Below are 16,857 nucleotides of genomic sequence, written 5' to 3' on the forward strand. Positions count from 1 at the left end.
CGGGTTTCCACGCCAGTGATGAACCGTCCAGAGCAGTCTGTGATGATGGTGCACAGCCCTGTCAAACTTTCACAGTGCAATGGCTTAACACCACTGGAACCAAACCTAGTTCAGGTTAACTTGGCGATCAGCCATGAAGGCTGGAGTCCAGAGGGAGACTTGTTACACACCCAGGCCTGGCGCTGGAGGGCGCTGTACTGCTGGACCTCTCTTCTGCGGAGCTGCGAGACCTGTCGGCACTGACAGCAGCATTAGAGCGACGCTTTGGAGAGCAGGGTTCCACAGAACGGAACAAACAGCAGCTGAAGTCTTGTCACCGTGGGGACTTTCGCCGCTGATCAGCAGCTTTTCGCTCAGAGAGTCTACTCCCCCAAGGCGACGTGCACCCTGAGGGTGGTGCTGCCACCGCTGCGGGACAGTGCTTGATTCTGCTGGATGGGCACTTACTGGCACGGAACTGTTTCAGTAACAGATGTGGGAACCCAGCTAGCTGGGAGGAAGACTGTTACACGGTGGTGGTTGGAACCCAGGATTGTGAGCATAAGTCTTCAGCCATGTGCTCATGTGCTTTCCTGTGTGTTTTTTGTTCTCACCTATGTGAGGGTTGAGGGGACACTTAATCCTCTTAGGTGGGGGCAGTGTAGCGACCTGGGGGTTAGCCCCGCCTTCAGCTCCTAAGGCTCATGGGAAGTGGGAAAACCTTGTGTGAAAACCAAGAGTGAGAGGGCTGGGAACACAAGCGACATCCATGCTGTTTGTGGTGTGTTCAAATAAATGGGCTTTGATGCTGAAAAGGATACTTTGCTTCTTTGCTTATTTCTTCCTCTCTGAGACTGTCCGGGTCATGCGGTGTATGGGACATGGACAGCTCTCCACCGTAGTCAGTTAATTAGCAGCTTGGCTCTTGCTTCCCTGCTACAGTGACATACCAACTGGGTCGTTACATTATTATGGGAGTAAAACTCCTCACTGCCCACTTCTACACTTTTCTCACACAGACATGAACATTTTCACTTTTCTCTCTTGTTTAAATTCTCAAACCTTCCTAGAAATTAGGTCCAGGATCTTCGAATGAAAACAAAGATCTGATTGATCACAGATTTTTGATCTGCAGAGATCCGCGTTTCTGTACAGGAGACAGCTCGGAGGAGATTTATTGACAGGGTCTCCAGCCAATCAGGACACAGAACAGGGTGCGCTGTTTAAAAAAGTCAGAATGATCGCTCTAAAAGAATGAGCTAAACCAGGAAAGATGAACTACGACGTAAAAAGGGAAGACTGTCTTCTGTTCTGTTTGACAGAGATTTTAGAGGGTTTCAGGTTGGAGCACAGACTGCAGAAGGGGGGAAGAAAATGTCACGTCTTGATTGTGTGGCCAGATTAACCCTTGTGCTATCCTAGGCACTTTAACATTGGGAGTTGGGTCATCTAGACCCACTAGACAGTGCTCTGAACCTTTTTTCTTCAATGATTTGTGATCTTCACTGGTGTCCATGGATTACATGAAATCTTTCCACCTTTATCCACCTTTGTCATGGTAGGGAGAACACGTCAATGGAAGGGGGGGGGGGTCATCTAAGATAACACAAGGGATAAGTGGTTTTACTCTTACCTTACAGATCGACACTTTTATGTAAGTATGGATACGTGCTCTTCAAGAATCCATGAAATAAGTTGTGGGGTTCCCCAAGGGTCGATTTTAGGTCCTACACTGTTTAACTTGTATATGTTGCCTCTTGGAGATGCCATCAGGAGACAGGGTGTTGACTTTCCCAGCAATGCTGATGATGATACACAGCTTTAGATCCCCGTGTCTCCTGATGACCTTGAACCTATTAAGTCTTTTAAACTGTATTTTTGATATAAAGTCGTGGATGGCAGAAAACTTCTTACAGCTCAACCAGGACAAAGCTGAAATTTTTATTGCTTCTGAAGATGAGAGAGAGCTAATTTTACTGCATCTTCAGAATTTTAAACCATCTCACTGTGGGTGGGGTCATGGGTCTTATGTTTTAACAGAGGGAGTGGGCAGGCAGAAGAGTTGGTTGGGTCTTTAACTGTTATATTGTGTTTTTTGTTCTTAATGTTAAAGCGCTTCAAGTGGCGCAATGTATGATAAATGCTTTCTTTTATAAAGTTTAATTTCATTTAAATGTACTGTTAGTTGGTGTCGTTTGTGACCCCCCCCCCCCTCGTGTCAAGCTCTTTACTCATGCAGTTATCAGAAAGGGAGGATCAAGGGCGGGGCTACTCAGCTCAGCATCAATGGCCACGCCCATGTAGAGGAGACTTTGGAAAGAGACTTCAGATAATTATAAAATATGGCTTTTTGAGACATTTAGGTTGTGGGATTTTGGTTAAAAACATCAGTCATAATAAAAAAAACACTGGGAACTTTTTTAAAAAGACTTTCTGAAAAATGTGATGGGAGGAATTTAAAGTTATTTGACCCCACTTTGCGTGTTGATTGGAGAAGAGCAAACAACCAAATCCTAAGTTTCTCTAAATTTCAAAGACATCAAGGACAAAAATGTATCAATCACATCTTGGACCGTGAATAAAACCTTTCAGAATGCAATCTCTTGCTTATTTAATAAAGGAAAATTTGATTATTCCTGCACTTTGTAATTTCAATAAATAAGCACATATTTTAAATATGGAGACCCTTTTTCAGTATTTAGTGAAAGCGTTTTTCTTGCTCTTGTGAATATATAATTTAAAAAATGCAACAATTGAAAGAAATTTAAGAGTCTTTTTGTTTTTATTGAACAAAAACATTTACAAAGATCGCGTAGGAAATACATTATATTACAAAAAGTCTAACAGAAAAAAATGGAAGGAAAAAATGACAGGAGTGGCTGCATAAATGAAAATAATAGAGAGAAAGGGACAAAGATGTGAAATACATGGATGTGGTCGCCAAATGCCAACTTGGTCTTTGCTTGAGAAAGGCAACAGGTTCCTCGTCAAAAATACCTCCATTTATCATAGTTTTTTGTAGTATTTCTAAAACAGATCTAATTTAGGTACATTGCTAGTTCTTTTTAGAGTTTGATGTCATTTATTAAAGATTGAGACTTTAAATAAAAGTTTAAATAAAGGCTAATACATTACAATACATACAGATTTGTTTCCAAATATTAGCTCTGAAAACTAAAATGAAAAATGTTGTGGAATGTCACTTTGTAACACAAAATACACAGTTTTTACCAAAGATGATGAACTGAAGGATCTGGGTGGTTTCTCACAGTATTAACACTTCGAAAAGCACACAAGGCGGTTTGGTGTGCTAAATGGCATCAATACCCAACAGGGAGTGGACTTCTCTGAAATGCATCAGTCTGAACAAGTGAAAGAGACAGCAGAAGACACGATCTGTGCCAGCACCAGCATGAAAATGTTAGCACCTGTAGTGCTAATACACCTCTCCCAAAAGGAAGCCATTAGCCGTTTGTAGACCCACCAAATCTCAGTGTGTCGTTTTTGCAGAATTTATCAACACTGAATTACAAAGTGCATTTCGTTCGATTTTCAAGTGGGCTGTAACAGTAAAACCACATTTGAGGAGCTTCAAAAACTACAGGTCTGTTTTTCTTTAGTGTTGGACAGTTCAGTTCAACAAAGCACAAGGTAATGCTGGGACGTGAACCATACACTAGTTCTATAGTTTCTAATGAAACGGCTCAAGAAACAGATTAGCAGCCACAGATTGAACAGAAACATCTTAAAACATCAATCCTGCCAACAGACTGTAATAACAGCTGTGCTGTGTATCTCTTTGATCAGAAAAAAACCTGATGCGAAGCAACTTCAACTTCAGAACATGAACAGAGGCCAAGTACTCGCCTAATTTTTTTTATGACAATCAGAATATTTGAAATCCTACAAAACAGATTCAATTCAGATTTTTTTCATTTAAACAAGGCTTGGATACAACTTCAGAATAGCTTTTCCAATAATTGCTGTGCCAGAAAGATATTAAATATTGCAAAAATGACAAATTTGCTATTATAAGGGTTTTATTTCCAAGTTATAATGTTGCAGGTTTTTTGCCTACAGTGAGCCCCATGTGTGTTTCTGGACTGAGCCTCCCAGGTGGTAATGACAAAAAGGAAGACCAGGAAAACAAAGTTTCCCCTTCTAAAATCACTAGGAACTGAAGTACAATTTGGTCTTTTTTCAGGTGTTAAGTGTGGTGCCGTACTACAATAGTGTCGTTATGAGACACAACAACTGTTAAAGAAAAAAACTATTCAATTTTAAAAATCTGGCTTTTATTTGTTTTCACTTATTACTCTGAGCCCATAGCCAAACCTTTCTTAAAAGGACAGAAATTCTTTCTTCCAACCAACAGAGAATGATGGGTCTGGTTCTGAAGGCTGATTCATGTTCAGCTGAAGTTTTGCACAGAATGAACTAAGGCTGACAGTTTAAATGTACCAGCATTTGTCTCAGTCAATTCCCAGCCTGCTGGGAAGACTACCACCGTACTTCAAATGCCTAACATTACCAGAAGCTTTTGCAAACATCTCCAAACATCCAGCAGCAATCACAAAAATCAATGTCATGGATCTGCTACAAACACAAGAAACCTGGCGGATGGGGCTAATGAAAGTCAAATAATAACATCTGTAGAAGGGGTTCTGGAGGTGAAAAGAATCAGGGGGGGTATAATCACTTTCTCTGGAGTCTGAAGTCTCTTAGCGCACGGTTAAGAGGTTGGATCTGTATCACAGGAGAAAGGTTGACCTGCAATATCTTCTGGGCTTTTTGACGGGCCTCAGCCACGGAGCGAGAGTCATCCACTTTTATTACTCTTCGAATAAAATGTTTTTTGTCCTTCCAGCTATTTCTCCTTCCAGCAGGATTCCCTAGATCCTTAGAGCCCTGAACATCTCTGTGAACGCCGTTTCCCCTCCAACCATTGCTGGTCAGCTCTGTGTGAGTTTGCGGGAACACCCGACCGTTGGGATTAAAAACTGGAGCAGAATCTCCAATTAGGGCACCATCCAAACGAATAGGACAGGACAGGCTTTTATGACTAAACAAGGCCACAGCTTTGGTGGAGGCCCCACCTCCGTTCTGGGAAGGCTGAGAGGGTATTCCTGAAAGAGTTGGACAGTGCTGCTGTGATGGAAAGGTAACAGTTTGCATCTCGGAGGACGGGTCTCTGATTGTGTGGATTTGAAGTCTGGCGGTGGGAAAACCAGACAAACCTTCTATGTTTGTCAGTCTGAGGCACGGCTGCAAGTCCACCAGCGACATCTCCACCATTTGACTGGCTGTCCTGCTACCGACAACTGTGTGATGGTCCACAAATACTTCTGCAGGTCGGATCCCTTGAATCCTAGGGTTGTTCCTATCAGATGAGATCCAAGATGGGTGAACCTCCCGCTTTTTGACCATGGGCTTTCTCTTCCTTTTCTTGGCTGCGGGCCTGTTGACATTCTTACTGGCTAGCTTTAGCATGTCTTCAGTCAGGGGCTGGCTTGTGTAGGAGCGGTATCCATAAACTTCCTTACTTCGCAGCACAATGGGCCTGTGGCCTTCCTCGCATAGCTCCTGTAGAAATGTCACAAGCTCCTCCGTGCTTGAGAGATCTCGGGACATTGGGCTAAGAACCTTCTGAGTGTCCAAGAGGACGCTGAGGCCTGCTGATGAAATCCGGGACCAGGAGTGAACAGCTCTGCGCTCTTCATTTGTGAAGGCCAGTGGGCGGCTGACCAGGGAACCTTGTGGCGTGTCAGACATTTCTCTAAACCTGCAGACAAAAATAAGAAAAACATCTTGAGTGAAAGAATTAGAAAAAAATTACTTTCTTTCTTTCTTTTTAGAGCAAGAAAAAAAAGAATCGCACTTATTTCTACTGTGTGATTAAATGAAGATGATCAAATATTGATATGTAAATAGAAGCATTTATTATAAATGTGAGATCTTTCATTGACAAGTGGTGCATCTACACCAGCCTACATGCAGTGCACCATCGTTTTTATAAAATACCAAGAATAAAAAAACTTTTTAAAAGACATACAGTGCTTCAAAAAAGAATTTTGTCAAAGATTCTGCAACTTGTCCAACTTAAACTATTAGAGGTTGGTACTGTTTATCATAGACACTTATACTGTAAGAGACGGAATGTAAAAAAAGAATCTAGGAAATCACGTTGTGTTTTTAAGAATTTATTTGTATAACGGTAAAGAAAATAACGGTGCCCTAACGAGTATTTGACTACTCTCACACATTTAATCTGTTCCAGAAAAAAAAAAAGTAGGAATATTTGTGACATCTGGGGCCTCATTTATAAAACTTTGCGTAGGATTTGCGTCAGAAGTGGCGTCCGGATGAAACATAGGACGTGCGTACGCACAGAAATATTCGGATTTATAAAACCGTGCGCACGCACATCCTACGCATCTTTCCCTTTATAAATCACAACCGATTCTAAATGCAGCGCAGCTTTTGCGGCTACATGACACGCCCATAGTTGCCCATAAATAGTCCGTGAAACGCCCACAAATTAATATTCATGGCTTGCTAAATCATGGCAAACACAGAGAGGAAATCAAAAAAACGTAACTTCACTCAATGTGAAGTAGAAGTTATCGTTGGCGAGGTGGAAAAGAGGAGAAAAATGTTGTTTGGAGGGCCCAGTGTGGGCATTACTAATGCCAAAAAGGTACGTGAGCGGCAAACGGTGGCAGACGCCGTAAATGCTGTAGCCTCACAACCTCGGACCGTGGCCGAAATGAAAAAGAAATAAAAGAAATGATCGGACATCAAAGTCGAGGCAAAAAAACGTCTAGTGCTGCATCGGCAGAGTGTGTCCGCCACGTGGGGGGGGGGGACCGGAGCTGACCCCTCTTGAGGAGAAACTGACCGCTATTATTGGGGAATCCCTATTAAGCCCCCCTTATCGGCGTCCTCCTCCGCCTCAGTCACCTGACTGAGACGGAGGGGATGCCGACGCGCCAGGGTCAGGGTGACACAGGTAAGAGAAATAATTCAAATGAATGCAGTCAAGTCACATGTATGCAGGCTACACAATTACAGATTATTAATATAGAACAATTTTATTTTAGTTGCTGGGTGTTCCAGCGGGGCCAGTGGTTACGATGCTGCAGCTGAGCAGCCGTCTGGACCCAGCGTCTCCACGGCACGCGGCTCTCAACCCTCCAGCAGTGGACGTTTCCTCACCGATGCAGTCCTTGAAATGCAGAGGGAAGTCAGTAGTTCAATCAGAGAGGTGGCCAAGGAGTTGGACGAAATCAAGATCGCCCTGACTGAAATAAACTGCACGATGAGGGAATTCTTAAATAAATAATATTTTCCACACCTCTTTTTCTTTACAAGCGACGCATCACTTCCAAACGCTGGCGCACAGCAGCAGCGTTTGGCTCAAATGCGTGGGGATGGGGTTCAGGGTCGGGGCCAACACAGCAATCAGCGCCAGGGGGTAGAGGCACGTTTTTAAGCTGTGCCACATTGTGTAGCACAGCACATGCCAGCACAATTTGGCACACACTGTCACTTTCACGTGTTTCTTCCATCTGCCGACGGTGTCGCCGTTTCTCATTTCACCCGTTTTTGTGCGTACGCCTGGGTCAGAGCTTGCGTGAAGGACCGCACATTTTCCCGTCAAGTTTGCTTTTTATAAATCTCAACTATTGCGTAGAGAGTGGCGTACGCCTTCTTTTGTGCGTACGCAACGTTTATAAATGAGGCCCCAGATTGCTGGTTCATGATCTTTACATATATAGTAGAGAATAGTAAAAAAAACAACACTTGAGGCAATGTAATTATTGCTCTAAAATACAGAATGATGTTGGATTTTAAGTGTATAAACTAAACAAATTGAGTGTCACCAGAATTAAAAGTAAAAGAATATTTAAATAAATAAGAACATTACAAAAATGTGATCAATTATGTGATGTCATATGACTGCCTACTAGCACGGTGGAGAAGCTGTAGGTATAATGGAACTAGGGGTCGACTGATTATTGACCACGTCAAGTATCGGTGCCTATAAGTGTTATTTTGATGTAAATCAGCTCCAGCCTTTTTCTTTAATCAGACAGGCTGATATTAAACTGCTTCTTTTGGCTCTGTTGCAGCCAGGCCACTCTTTCTCCAGCATTGTCCCACTCAGTGTGATCTGAATGGCTAGGCCAGGGGTCGGCAACCCAAAATGTTGAAAGAGCCAAATTGGACGAAAAAAACAAAAATGTCTGGAGCAGCAAAATATTAAAAGTCCTATTTAAGCCTTATAATGAAGGCAACACATTCAATATGTATCTATATTAGCTATATTAGCCTACTATCAAAATGATTAAGTTGCTACAAATACATATTGAGCATTATTAATGATTAAATGTTTATTTGCCCTGCAGTGCATTCTGCGGATAACGACGCGTCACGTGACTGCTCTGTTCAAGTTTGACTTCATTACAATATTGTAACGACCCAGCCGGGACGTCACTTTAGCGGGGAAGATAAAGCCAAACTGCTAGCATAGTGGCGTCATTGGTGAGCTGTCTGTGCCTCATACACCGCACGACACCGGATGATTTCAAGATGACATAAACAGGAAGCTCACCGACATTCCTTCTCAGGATCAAGCCCCTTTATTCTATCACATGTAAACACCCAAAACAGCATCTAAGTCACTTCAATTCACAAGACTCTCACTCAAGGTTTTACCCCAAAACTCCCCACTTCCCATGAGCCTTAGGGGCTGAAGGTGGGGCTAACCCCCAGGTTGCTACAATATCAATAAATTATGTTTCATTGCTTTGATAAAATTAAAGAAATGTAATAAAGAAATCCGATTTTTGATGTCCTTTTTATTTTGAGGATTCGAACAAAATGCTCCCCTGGCATATCTGAAGTTTAATTTGTAAATTTGTGTTTTGTATTGTACTTTTGTTTTGTACAATAAAGTTTAAAAAAAAGTAATATTGTAGTGGCGGTCATGTGCATTTTAGGTCTGTTAGCAGCAGGGGATTGTGGGATGCGGTCTCTTGATCTAATTAGGGCTCAGCATGAGCGTTTCTGTTTGCCCACGTTTCTTTTCACATGGCAGTTTTGTTGTTCCACCTTAGTTTATTCTTCCTGTTATGTTTGTTTCTTTATGTTGCACCGTGAGTGTGGGAGGGGGAGTGGTTGATGACTCCTGTGTAATGTTCAATGTGGTGCGTGTCTTAAGGAAAGGGGCTTTGTAATGCCAGAAAGGAGACTATGCTCGCAGCTAAGCTTTCTGCCTGCTCCTCTCTGAAACTGCTCTGAGACGTGCCTTGTATGAGACACTGACATTTCTCCAGCACAGCCAATTGATTGACAGCTCAACTTCCAGACAGCTTGGCTTCCGTTTTGTACTCTGCAAGTGACGTACCTGCTTGACGTTACAAAGTTTTATTCTACGCATTCTTACAGCATTGGAAACCGTTAAGAATGTTTGTGTCTTGTTTTTCCTCCTACAGAAACCATATTAAAACCAAAAATATATTTCTCTCCCCCATTTTTTTACATTTTCAAACATTTTTGAAAATGCTCCAGGGAGCCACTAGGGCAGCGCTAAAGAGCCACATGCAGCTCCTGAGCCGCGGGTTGCCGACCCCCGGGCTAGGCAAACCACACAGCCAGTCCCGCCAGTAGCAACTACAGTTGTGACGAACTATTGCAAATGTCTTCTTTTGTCTTCCCCGTACGGAAAAAAACAAATAAAACAGCACATGTACAACCACCCACCACGCTTTAAGCAACTTGCAAACATGCAAGAATGTTTCTTTGTACACTACCCCTCATCAGTCCTGAGTGATCGCATCTTTAGCGAGGTCTCTGCCATTTCCAACCCTAAGCCAATTTGTTGGAGAACACACAGGCTCCTCCGAGACATTATCTCATAAACACTTTAGAACACCTTCAACTCCTCTGTCACCCATACAGCACACACCTCACCACTGTCTTACAGCCCTCATACATGTCCTGCACTGCTCTAACATACTTCTCTGTCACTCCAGTTTTTCTCATATATACCACAGTTCCTCTCTGGGCCCCCTATCATAAGCTTTCTCCAGATCTACAATTCAAATTAATTCTATTCAATTCAATTTTATCTGTATAGCCCAAAATCACAACAACAGTAGTCTCAATGGGCTTTGTGGGGATAGATGTAGGGTAAAACATCAGATCAAAAGGATCATGAACACAATTCAATAGAAAGATTCTAAACTGAACTTACTGAACTCTGAGCAATAACTTTACAGATTTATGTTTAATGGTGCGGTGGGGAAGCTTGCATACTCCATGCTACCGTAAGCCCCTGCTCTGTGGCATTGGGGGGCCCCTGTGGCAGTTCTGTTGGCCCTGCTCCTGCGGTAGCTGACGTGGGTCGCCCGGTGGGCGCATTTCCTCCATTTGCTATCCCGTGTGGGTGTCTGGGGGACCCTGGCTACAAATGCACAGTGTAGCGGTCTCTGTACTATGTGTATGTATGCCTTCCATTGTAATAAAATGGTGACATTCATTATATTTGACGCTGCTGTCGCTAGTGAACACGTGCACAGCACCGTGTCCCAGCTGCAGACACAACACCCGCAGGCCATGATTCTGCTAACTGGGGACTTTAACCATCGATGCACCCCCCCTCTCCACCACCCTGTCCAACTTCACCCAACTGTCATACAAGGGACAGGAAAACTCTGGACCTTTTATATGCTAATGTAAAGAATGCATATACTTCTGCCCCCCTCCCCCCTTTAGAACGCTCTGATCACAACCTGGTCCATCTTTTCTGCGTACACTCCAGTGGTGAAACATCAGAAACCACAGGTTAAAACAGTGAAGATCTGGACTGAGGAGGTAACAGAGCGACTAAGGGACTGTTTTAGCACCACAGACCGGGACGTTCTCTGCAGTCCACACGGGGGGGGGGGGGGGGGGGGGGGGGGGGGGGGGCATTGACAGTCTCACTGACTGCATCACGGACTATGTCAATTGTTGTATGGAAAACACAGTGCAAACAAAATCAATGCAGTGTTTTTCCAACAACAAGCCCTGGGTCACTCCTGAGCTGAAGACCCTCCTAAATGAAAAGAAGAGGGCTTTTCTCTCTGGGGACAAGGAGGAGCTACGCAGAGTACAGAAGGACCTGAAATACAACATCAGGAAGTGCAAAGACGCTACAGGAAGAAGCTGGAGCAGCGCCTGGAACAGAACAACATCCGTGATGTGTGGAGGGGTCTAAAACACATCTCAGGACATGCTGAGGCTGGAAATGGTCGCCAGGTCACAGGTGACCAACCCTGGGCAAATTAACTGAATCTGTTCTTTAACCGATTTGATTCTGCCCAGCCCACAGTCTCCACCCACACGGCCCCCTCTTCACACCTTTCCAGCTCAGGCGTCTCCTCCCAGCTGCAGCTGTTACCACCTCAGCACCAAGCAGTCCACTCTGCCCTTCCTCCAACTGGAACAAAGGGACCCCCTAACGACTCACAGCACCAGACCAGCCACCGCCCACCCATCCTCCAACCCCCCTCTGCCTCACCCTGAATCAGGTTAGGATGGAGTTAAGGAGAACAAAGGCCAGGAAGGCAACAGGCCCTGACAGCATCACCTCCAGGCTCCTCAGGGAGTGTGCAGACCAGCTCTGTGTGGTGATGCTGTTCATATTTAATATGAGCCTCAGACTGGAGAAGGTACCAGTCCTCTGGAGGACTTCCTGCCTGGTTCCGGTTCCAAAGGTACCTCGTCCTACGGAACCAAACCACTTCAGACCTGTCGCCTTAATCCCCCACCTGATGAAGACTATGGAGAGGATCATCCTCAGCCATCTCTGCACCCAGGTGAGCTCAGCACTGGACCTGCTGCAGTTTGCATATCGACCAGGCATCGGGGTGGATGACGCCATCATCTACCTGCAGCATCGGGCCCTGTCTCACCCGGAGGCCCCTGGAAGCACTGTGAGAGTCATGCTTTTTGATTTCTCCAGTGCTTTCAACAGCATCCAGCAATCACTGCTGAGGAGGAAGCTGGAGGTTGCAGGTGTGAACCATCAACTACCTCACAGACGGGCCACAGTTTGTGAGGCTGTGTGTCTGATGTGGTGGTCTGCAGCACGGGGGCACCTCAAGGGACTGTGCTCTCCCCCTTCTTGTTCACCCTGTACAAGACTTTATATACAACTCCCAGCACCTGCAGAACTTCTCAGATGACAGTGCCACTGTGGGCTGTGTATCAGGGGGGGACGAGCAGAAGTCCAGGGGGGTCATCTCTGACTTTGTGGGCTGGTGTGAAAATAACCACCAGCTGCTAAACACCAGCAAGACAAAAGAGCTGGTCCTGGATTTCAGGAGGTTCTAACCATCACACTCTCCGGTGAACATCCAGGCTTCAGACATTGAGATTGTGGACACATTTAAATACCTGGGTGTTCACCTGAACAACAAACTGGACTGGACCAATAACACGGATGCTCTGAACTAGGGCTGGGAATCACTGGGTACCTCACGATACGATTCGATTTGCGACACATTGCTCACGATAACGATACTATCACGATATGGCGATATTGTGGTAGTCGATAGATCTCATCTCTTACAACTCACAATATATCAAACTTTAAGAAAGAAGAACTTGAAAAACTGTTTTTGGGAAAATATTTCCCCATTTATTTTGATAATAAACAACTTGTGTCCTATTTGGTGTAGTGAATAACAGACTTTTATGTAACATTGCTTAAATCAGTAATACTCTGTCTTTGACAAACAATGACAATTTTCATTTGGAAATATCTGTAAAACTTGGTTTAAACAATAGTGAACATGAACAGCAGCCATTATTTAGTCCAAGATTGCTGTAAACAGGATAAAAATCAATGTCAAGTAGCTGCCAGGCACATTGGTATTAACTTTTGAAAAACAAAACCATAGCCATCACATTTTTTAGAAAAATGGCTGTAAATCAGATATTAATTCTGTGAACAAATGATAGTGTGCTTGTTAAAAAATAAATGACACCATTTAGTGCAAATGTGGTGTAAACAAAAATATAATTCTCCCAGAAAAAAAAAAGTAGCTAGAAACGTTATTTTAAGATTTGTAAGACATAAACTGCTTTCAAAATAAATGACCAGGGATAAAATACATGAAGAACTTAAAGTGCATGTGATGTATGTTTATATGTTCATGTTCAGGCTTTTTAGCGTCAAGCTGCTCGTCTTCCGCTGCTTAGAGGAGAAGGGGGGTCTAGAGCAGGGATGCCTCTCTATCTTCCGTTTCCATCTCAACCATAGCTCTGGTCTGGCCGTACAGTGCAGGGATCTTTTTTTCAGTATTTCTGAGAGGGAACGTCAAAGCGTGCCTCTAATGCATTCAATAAAAACCCAAACCCCTCGTTCTCCACCTCGCTGCACGGAGACCGTTCTCCGTTTGTTATTGCCGCTGCTCTGTCTTGCAGAAGACGGCGGTAGCTTCGTCTGGAAAAAGGTATCCGCGCCGGGCTGTGTCGATAATGCAACTTCAATGCTGCCAGCGCGTCTTTTAACTTGCTGCTCTCACTATTTTCCTTGTTTTTCCCCTCTGCCATTTTTGTTTGAATGTGTATTATTCTTCGTCCGCCCGCGACAGCCAATCTCGCAATGAGCGCCCCCTATCGACCCTCTGAAGAATTGTCTTCCCAAAGGATGGTTAATATAACGTTTTACAGGGTCTTTAAACGTAAATAAAGGGTCGAACTTGATGAAGACGTCTCGAGAATCAATCGCGGGACTAAATATCGGGATATATCACCATATCGATATTTTGGCACATCCTTACTCTGAACAGCAAGGGTCAGAGTTGCCTTCACCTGCTGAGGAGACTGTGTGGTGGGCGGGGGGCAGTACAGACAGAGACAGGAGGAGGCTTAACAAACTGGTTAAGAAGGCCGGCTCTGTCCTGGGCTGCATACTAGAGTCCATCGAGGAGGTGGGGGATAGGAGGATGTTGGCTAAGCTGACATCCATCATGGATAACTTCTTCCTACCCCCTGCACCAAACTATAGAGGCAACTGACCAGCTCCTTCAGCATCAGGCTGTTGCACCCACAGTGCAAGGACACAACCGCAGGTCATTCCTCCCCACAGCCATCAGACTGTACAACACCGTGTTACAGTGACACACTACGGACCCAGGGTGTTTTTTATCTTTTGTTTTGACTTTGCTGTTTTGCTTTTTCATTCACTCATTTTATTCATTTTTACAAACTGTTGTTGTTTTTCAGTTGTTGTTTTTTTCTTTAGCGGTTGCTTTTGCTGTGTATTTTACTTAGTTATTTTTGTTTAAATTGAATTTACTATTTCATAGAGTATCTATAATGTAGTTTTATAATGTTATTTATATATAATACTGTTCGGATCACTTTATCCTCTGGGTCTGCCCATTCTTTTTGCTGTTTGTATTTCTGAATGTCTTTTTTTGCCGCTGAAGATAAGAGAATTTCCCCATTGTGGGATGAATAAAGTTTATTTAATCTAATCTAATCACCACAATGTTAAGTACTGCAACTGTATCGCCTGTACAAGTTGCTTTTATCTAAGCAAATTCATAGTGCTTTTATTTTGGTAACTTAAAATACATTTGTTCTGAAAGCGAGGGAACAGACAGCATTGTCTGATTTTTACAATAAACATTTTTCAGTACAAGAAAAAAAAATGGAATGAATGTGCCTTAACCGATGAGGTTCTAAAAGTATGATTGAGGAAATAAAGTTGTTTGTTTCCAACATTGCTAAATGTAGCTTCTGCATTACATTTCAAACTGTTCAGGAGCCTGAACAGTGTTTTAAAAATGAAGGGGGGGGGGGGGGGGGGTGATTCTTTCCAGAAACAAAGTGTGATGAGGCAGCAAGACGGGGAGAAGGAGAGCGCTTTAATGTGGCTAAAATGCTTATTTAAGTGACAGTCTGCAATGCAGCGTTGCAGCTCTGTTCCATTTTCTCACACACGGAAGTAATCACGTATTTCACCGCTCACTGCCACGACATTGGCAATGGCCGGTGGCGTTGTACACATCACTCTGATCCATCAGGTTGCTGAACTAGAATTTATTGCTGTGAGGTTCCGCAGGACTTTTGCCCGCTTTGCAGACAGCATTTTTGTTAGTGATCTTTGCATGAGCTGCTGTGCAGCTGCAGTGACTCAATTGCAGTCAGGGGTTTAAGTGAAAAACAAGAGTCAGATGCTGAAGGACGCTAATAAATGGTTAAATAAATATCCTGAACGCATTCCACATGCACAACCTCAGACAACTTCTTGGCATCATCTGGCAGGATCGCATCTCAATTGCTGACGTTTTGGCCCAGGCAGGCATGTCAAGCATTTTTTCTATCCTCTCCTAGAGGCACCTGCGCTGGACCAGCCAGGACCAGGCTCAACCCATGACCATCCCACCCCTACTAGGTGATGTGACTAAACAGCTGGGACCAGGGAGAGTCTGAAGCAGACAGATTATGTGTAGAGGAGACAGACATAATCTTTAAACTAATATGGTCAGACAGACATGAGATTTCTGTATTGATTAATTCTAAGATCATTTCTGGATTTCCAGTTTAGGTGGATAGTGCTCTTTGCGATCCATAAAGCGGTGACATGCCTTATTTTGAGGAAGCAGAGGATGAGGACTTAGGGGTGAGGCTGTCCATCACCCAGGCTAAAGTCACTGAGGTGGTTGATGAGCTCCTCGGTGGCAAGGCCACCCCGAGTACCTCAAGTCTCTGGATGCTGTAGGAGGGTCTTGGCTGATACATCTTTACAGCATCGCTGGCAATCATGAACTGTACCACTGGACTGGGTTGGTTCCCCTTTTTAAGAAGGGGAGGGTGTGTTCACACTTCCAGGGAATTACACTCCTCAGCCTCCTTAGAAAAGTCTATGCCAGGGTACTGGAGAGGAGCGTCCGTCCGATAGTTGAACCTCAGATCCAGGAACAACAGTGCGGTTTCCGTCCTGGTCATGGAACAGTGGACCAGCTCTACACCCTCTTTAGGGTGCTGGAGGGTTCGTGGGAGTACACTTATCCAGTCCATATGCATTTCGTGGATTTGGAGAAGGCGTGCGACCACGTTCCCTGTGGCATCCTGTTGAGCAGTGGTTCTCAAACTGTGGGGGGGGGCGCCTCCCTGGGGGGTGCAGGGGCATCTCAGGGGGGCCGCCAGCCACCCAGTGGGACAAGGTTTGGACGCTGGAATTTTTTTCACGGCCTATAATAAACAAAGGGCGCTTCAGGACCACAGGTCTTACGTGACTTACATTAACCTAATCCTAACCGTGATATTTGAAGATGTAATTATTGTTGCTAACAGTGGCTAATGCCGACAGGATGATGACCCATTTCGCACATGCTACCGGTACGGATTGGATACTTAAGGCCCGTACACACCGGGACGAATATTCGCCAGGCGTTACTCGCCAGCGTTTTTCGCCACGTTTTTTGTGTTCACACCCAGGCGATTTTCGCTGACGGTGAGCCGAGCGAACATGCAATTTCATTCCCTGACATTAGATGGCGCTTAATGTAAACAGAAATACTCCTGTACACAAGGTGGCGCTGCGCAACTTTACGATTCTTAAAGTCGCTTTTCACTCAGAAGAAGAGAGCAAGTATTTACGCGCTTGTCAGAATAATATAAAGAAAACATGAATATTTCAAGCATCAGTAGCTCCAACTGGTACTTGGTAAGGGGATATTTTAGAATGTCCGTCATTATTTCTTTACGGCAGTGTTGACGCTACTTGGCGTCTATCTTCTTCGCTGGTATGTGTGCTCAGCAAGGCAGTTTTGTGTTTGAGCGCCCCCAAGTTGTGTTTTACTGTAACTTCAG

The 16,857-nt window shown here is 44.2% G+C and overlaps 1 protein-coding gene across 1 annotated transcript in view; it reads right to left on the reverse strand.

The window, feature by feature from the left end:
• Positions 1-2,738: 2,738 nt before the first annotated feature.
• Positions 2,739-16,857, reverse strand: part of ccdc71 (coiled-coil domain containing 71) — a 43,172-nt gene continuing 29,053 nt past the window's right edge. Inside the window, exon 2 of the mRNA XM_023954695.1 lies at positions 2,739-5,761. Within this exon, the coding sequence (XP_023810463.1) occupies positions 4,675-5,751 (1,077 nt within the window). The 5' untranslated portion in view covers positions 5,752-5,761 and the 3' untranslated portion in view covers positions 2,739-4,674. The remainder of the gene's footprint in view (positions 5,762-16,857) is intronic.

Source organism: Oryzias latipes, chromosome 5 (genome assembly GCF_002234675.1).
Source record: "Oryzias latipes chromosome 5, ASM223467v1".
NCBI classification, from domain to species: domain Eukaryota; kingdom Metazoa; phylum Chordata; class Actinopteri; order Beloniformes; family Adrianichthyidae; genus Oryzias; species Oryzias latipes.